The sequence below is a fragment of the Mandrillus leucophaeus genome, unplaced genomic scaffold (assembly GCF_000951045.1).
Source record: "Mandrillus leucophaeus isolate KB7577 unplaced genomic scaffold, Mleu.le_1.0 Scaffold41, whole genome shotgun sequence".
Classification (NCBI taxonomy): Eukaryota; Metazoa; Chordata; class Mammalia; order Primates; family Cercopithecidae; genus Mandrillus; species Mandrillus leucophaeus.
The window spans coordinates 3,644,674-3,650,673 of record NW_012104365.1 but is presented as its reverse complement, the minus strand read 5'-3'; the positions used below and the strand labels follow the sequence as shown (position 1 = coordinate 3,650,673).

The 6,000-nt window shown below is 57.4% G+C and overlaps 1 protein-coding gene across 2 annotated transcripts in view; it reads right to left on the bottom strand.

The window, feature by feature from the left end:
• CDH4 (cadherin 4, type 1, R-cadherin (retinal)) overlaps positions 1–6,000 on the bottom strand; it is a 501,882-nt gene that overhangs the window by 83,726 nt on the left and 412,156 nt on the right. For both annotated transcript variants that reach the window (XM_011992340.1, XM_011992341.1), the window contains exon 5: positions 1,443–1,587. In XM_011992340.1, the coding sequence (XP_011847730.1) occupies positions 1,443–1,587 (145 nt within the window). The remainder of the gene's footprint in view (positions 1–1,442; positions 1,588–6,000) is intronic.

Below are 6,000 nucleotides of genomic sequence, written 5' to 3'. Positions count from 1 at the left end.
GGGGTGTGTCGTGCCCCTGGGAGCTGGCCCTGGCTCTGGGCTCCATGTGCTCCGGATTTCAATGCAGAAACAGCCTCCCATTTGCCCAGCACTGCCAACTTCTGTAGAGCCCGGAAGCCGTCACTTGCTGGGCACTGGCCAGGGGTGCGGCTGCTGATGAAAATACAGGACACCCATTGAACTCGCAGTTCATATCAGCAAGGATTACTCTCTTGGTGCAAGTCCGCCCTACATGGTGCTTGGGCCACACTTCAAAGTGCTTTGCTGTCTCTCTGAACTTCACATTTACTTGCTGTCTTGTACTTTAGGGGCAACCCCAGCAGAGGTCTCCTCAGTGATCTCCCCTCCCCCCACCCCACCCAAGCCAGGCAAAGGTTTGTCCCGAAGAGGACCCCTCTCCACTCCCCACGCAGGAGGCAGCCACAGTGGGGAGCTGCTCCCCCCCCACAGAAGGCCCCTGGGGTTTGTTAACCCACAGACCTGGGCCACCTGCGGCATCTGGATGAGCAGGTGGAGGCTGTGCCAGCCCTGCGGGGATGTGGACACCCAGGTTCCAACCCGTGTGTGCCCTGAGGCTGGAAGGTTCTGCAGGAGCTTCTCAGAGTCACCCCTTAAGTACTGGATTTGTTTTTCACTCATTCATTTGTTCTGCAGATGCCCATCAAGGGCCTGCAATGCCAGGTGCTGGGCTGGACCCTCGATTACTGAGGGCCTAAGCCTCCTCACTGCTGGTGGGGGTCTCCCACTTCTTGGCAGTCACAGAGGGCAGAGATGCAAGACATGACGCACTCAGCTGGGGTCCCACACATGAAAAAGCGGGCACTGCCACCTGTGCCAGAGTGAAGTGTCGGGGGACAGGCTCTTAGGTCAGCTCTGAGGGGAACAGATGGCCTCAGTCACATGGGATCACCTCTGCGGGGCGAGTCTGGGCCTCTCTCGCTTCCCGTTTTGACTGGAACCAAATCTTACGTGTAGCCGGGAGGTCTCCAGTGGCCTCAGTCCTCTGACTCATTGCCTCCCCAGGGCCCTGGCATGTGTACCTTGCTCCCCTAGCCTCTCCGCCTGCCCAGGAGCCCACCCCAGCCCCACTCCGGGAGCTGCTCCACCTCAGGCTTCAACTCCTAGCCCACACGCCAGCTCCACAGAGGGGCCTGCCCGGGCCCACCACTGTCCCAGGACTCCCAGTGCCCGGGTTTCCTTCCCAGCCTGTCGGCCCTGCTGTGGCTGCAATTGCTTCTCCCCTGTGCTCTGCACCTCCCTTGACCCTGAAGCCTTTGAGAACAGGGGCTTTGGTGGACGCCTGCTGCACGCCTGTGTTTGCACCCAAGTCCTGTGGCACCATCCTGGTGGTGGGGGCTGAGCAGCCCTCCCCAGCCCTCGGGGCCTGTGCTGTGCCCGCAGAGCCCACAGGGTCTCCAGCAAGCAAACGCTAAAGGCCTCACCTGGCTTGGAGCCCTCGTCCACGGAGCCGTTGTAGACCTGGTTGATGAACTCGGGGCGGTTGTCATTCATGTCGATGACGTAGATGTACAGGTCGATGGGGTTCTCCACCTTGTTGCCGTTCATGTCCACAGCGTGGGCTCGGAGCTGGAAAGCAGCACAGACACATCAGGGCCCGGTGGCGGGTGGGCACCCCCACTCAGCTGAGAGCGGCCCAGGACCTGTGGTGCTGGGGTGGGAGGCTGATGGCAGAGGCAGGTTAGCTATAGGGGCTGGGGGGCTTTGGGCACGTGGTGCAATTCTCCGAGCCTCAGCTCTCTCCTCTGCAGAAACGGGGTCGGGAGAGTGCAGAGTGGAGAAACGCGAAGAGCTGGAAGCCAGCATAACCCCCCAACACCCCATGGTCAGGTCCACCCAGGACCTCCCACGCCTGTCCGACTGTTCTGTGAGCCACCGACTGTTCTGATCAGATGTCTGGAGCAAGACAGGTGTCCCTTGGATGGGGTCATGTCCACCCAAAGTGGCAACAGAAAAGGCATTTGTGCCTAACTGGGTAGGGGGCTTAACTCCCACTACTGTGAGGTTAGTCCCCAGGAGAGATGGGGAGGAGACAGGCCAGGGTGTGCAGAGAGGTCAGAGCTGGAGCTAGGAATTGGGTCCATTTGGGTGTCCACTGAGAGTCCAGCCTGGACAAGTTCCAGGCTCCTCTGCGTCTGCATGCCCTGTCAGCTCTTGGACACAGCAGGGGAACATGGGTGGTCGGGGGATCCATGCAGAGGCGGGGCTGGGAGGCCAGTGTGGAGCTCCCGGGAATGTCACAGGAACCGCCTTCAAGGTGAAAAGGGAAGAGCTGAACCTGGACTGGAAGGTTCTGCAGGAGCTTCTCAGAGTCACCCCTTAAGTTCTGGATTTGTTCTTTCATTCATTTGTTCTGCAGATGCCCATCAAGGGCCTGCAATGCCAGGTGCTGGGCTGGACCCTAGATTACTGTGCACTGAAGGCAGTGTGGCTGCCCTGGAGCTTCCATCCGACGGACAATGGACACCAGGGAGAGAAGAAGCCATCAGTGGGTGTGGTGACCGCCAGGGAGGCCTCTCAGAGGAGGGGCTGCTTGAGCTGAGACCTCAAGAACAGGCCAAGGCAGAGGACACGGAGAGGCTGGGCACTGCCGCAGGCAAGGGGGCTGCTGAGAGGTTGCCGGAGAGTGGAAAGGCTATGTCTGAGGCCTCTCCACCCAGAGCTGGACGGTCACCCAGAGGTGTCCTCAGCTCACATCTTTCTACCAAAACCCCACATCACGCTTGAAGTTGGACACAACACACCTCACTCAAGGTATTTGCAGCAAAACGTCATCAAGCCCAGGGTGGCTGGGAGAGGAGCCCCATGCCGGACGGGTCTCCACATCATCCCCTTGGTGGCCTGCCTCACATGGCCGCTCCCACTCCCACGACCTCGGGGGAACGGGGTGGACCCTGCATTCCACGCCTGCCCCAGGGAAACCCGGGAGCTGACTGTGTCCATGCCCGCACCAGTGTTTTGGTTGGGTTCCAACAATCCAGAGTGGAATTTTACCCACTACGTGGCATGTTTAAGGAAGATCTAGAGGCTGGCTTTACCCAAAGAGGTAATCTGTCCTGTAGTAAGGAGACAGACTAGGCCTGACTCCTGGAGGAACTGCAGACTGCCACGCGCGATGTGACCGCACGCACGCTGAGTCAGCTTTACGTATCCTGTTTAAACAGCCTGAAGTGCTGTGTGGTTGTCGTATCCGGCTGCCCCCACCCCGCCACGGGCAGACTCCTCCATCCCCGAGCCATTTGCAGCTCTGTCCTGCTGTAGGACACGCTTCCCACACGCCCAAAGGTCACAAGGCCTTGGGAAAAAAGTAATTCTGAGCTAAAATTAAAGTTATTATCTCCCAACTAAAGCAGTTCCAGGTGCTATCTGGAGCAGCAGGAGCAGCGCGAGTGCAGATAACAAGGAAATACGGCCTCTGCCCGTGGCCTGTGTCCTCCTTGTCCCACGCTCCTGTTGGAAATCTCCCCTGCCCATCTCTCAGGCTGGGCACACCCAGGGCGGGCCTGAGAGACGTGATCTCGCCGTGGCAGTGGAGGAAACAGGCAAACATGGGTGGAGGAATCCTCCGAGCATTCTGCAACCTGCAAATCCAAGTGTCAGGCACAGCGCATTTCCTCCAACATTTTGAATAGGACATTTTTCTATCCTCGTTCTGGGAGACAAGATTAGAAAATATTAATATGTGGGTATGGTCTGGCCTCGGGCTGGGAAGCCGCTTGGGGGAAATGTGGCTGTTGACAGATGAATGTCCAGATGTATGTGGGATCTAATTCTCCCGCCTCTTGGCTGTTCTCTCGTCTTTGTATCTTTTTTTTTGAGACGGAGTCTCGCTCTGTCGCCCAGGCTGGAGTGCAGAGGTGCGATCTCGGCTCACTGCAAGCTCCGCCTCCCGGGCTCTCGCCATTCTCCTGCCTCAGCCTCCTGAGTAGCTGGAACTGCAGGCGCCTGCCACCAGGCCCGGCTATTTTTTTGCATTTTTAGTAGAGATGGGGTTTCACCGTGTTAGCCAGGATGGTCTCGATCTTCTGACCTCGTGATCCGCCCACCTCAGCCTCCCAAAGTGCTGGGATTACAGGCTTGAGCCACCGCGCCTGGCCTCTTCTTCGTATCTTAATTGTGGGTGCAGGTTCCCTCCAAAGAGTATGGAACGGGGAAGAGTCCATGGGGGCCCTTGGAAGTGGCCGAGGGGTGCAGGTGTTGGAGACTTTCTTCATCGGTGACATCGGCAGCCAACACGCACGGTGTGTTTGCTCAGGGCCAGGCAGTGCTATAAGAACCTGATACACGCTAACTCCAGTTTCCATCAGAATCTGTGAGATTGGCATTGTCTTGGTCCCTATCTTACAGAGGAGGAAACTGAGGCTCAGGAAGCTGAGAAAACTTCTTTCGGAAGATGACAGCATGTGGCTGGGTGAGCTAGTGTGTCCAACCGATGGAATCCTTCAAGGAATCTTCTGGAGCATCGCCCTGCAAAGCCAGCAGTGAGCACTCGTGCGTGTTGTGTGTTTGAATGTTTACAGGTTGGCTTCAGGGTGCCATGTGTCACAGTCTTCAGCATACTCAGGCTGGCGACGCGTCCTCCCCACCCTCAGCCCACAGAGCTGGGTGGAAAATGGAACAGGATCCAAGGACACTGGGGAGGCAAGAAGAACTCTAAGATGGCCCCAAGGATGTCAGGCACTGGTCCCAGATGTGAAGACAGATGTGTTCCCTCCCCACTGGGCTACGTTTTTGACCTTAAGACAGGGCTGGGTAGGCGCCATCCAACCACACGGGCCTTCGAAAGCTGAGCGTTCCCCAGCTGGAGGCAGGAGAGAGGGGCATGTGGGCATCCTATGCACCTCGCTGGGTGACAGTGGAGGGGACACGTGCCGGGGATGCAGGTGCCCTTCAGGGGGTGGCTGTGGCCCCCCGAACAGCCGGCAAGGACATGGAGACCTCAGTCCTGCAACCACAAGGATCTGGACCTGCTGCAGCCCCAGTGAGCCTGGAAGCAGGTCCTCCCCAGGGCTGGGGGAGTGCCCAGACTGGCTGGCGCTTTGATTTTGGCCTGGTGAGACCCTGAGCAGAAACACAAGCCAAGCCCATCTTGACTTCTGACCTATAGCACGGTGAACTCATAGGGTGTGGTTTCAGCCACTAAGTTTGTGCCGATGTGTTACACAGTGCAGAGAACTAACACGCCCCTGCTGGCTGGCACAGCTGCCCTCAAAGACCCTGGTGAGCATCCTACAAGGTGGAAATCCAGAGTTGGATTCACAATGGAGTCTGATGAGGACTGCGATGCCTGCAGGGAGGGGCTTCCTTCTCCAGGGAAGGGCAGGAAAGCCGGGCATCCCCAAGGCCTCCATCTCGGTAAGACAGAGATTAGCTACACGTGGAACTCGAGGGCTTCATTCCAGAATTTGGCAGATGATGCAGTTTCTTCTCCAGTCTGGGCCCTGCATCTCCTGCTGACTCTGTCGTCCCTACAAGGGTGAGGAGGCTGGAGCCTGGCCAAATCTCAGGGCTCACCATTCTTCACCTTGAAAATGGGAAATGAGGATGATAAAAACTGATGATCTCCACGAGCTTGCTCCTAGAACCTGGTGTGCAGGAGGCACTGAGAGACGCTGGCAATGTGGGATGACTGCATTTCTCATCTTCAAAGCGGGGAGAAAACCACGAAGCCTCAGGGCTGAGGCAGGAAACAGACAGGAACATGGGCCGGTGGCTCACGCCTGCAATCCCAGCACTTTGGGAGGCATAGTTGGAGACCAGCCTGGTTAACATGGCAAAACCCCGTCTCTACTAAAAATACAGAAAAATTAGCTGGGTGTGGTAGCAGGTGCCTGTAGTTCCAGCTACCTGGGAGGCGGAGGCAGGAGAATCGCTTGAACCTGTGAGGTGGAGGTTGCAGTGAGCCGAGATAGTACCACTGCACTCCAGCCTGGCTGACGAAGTGAGACTCTGTCTCAAAAAATAAAAAAATAAAAAAATCCC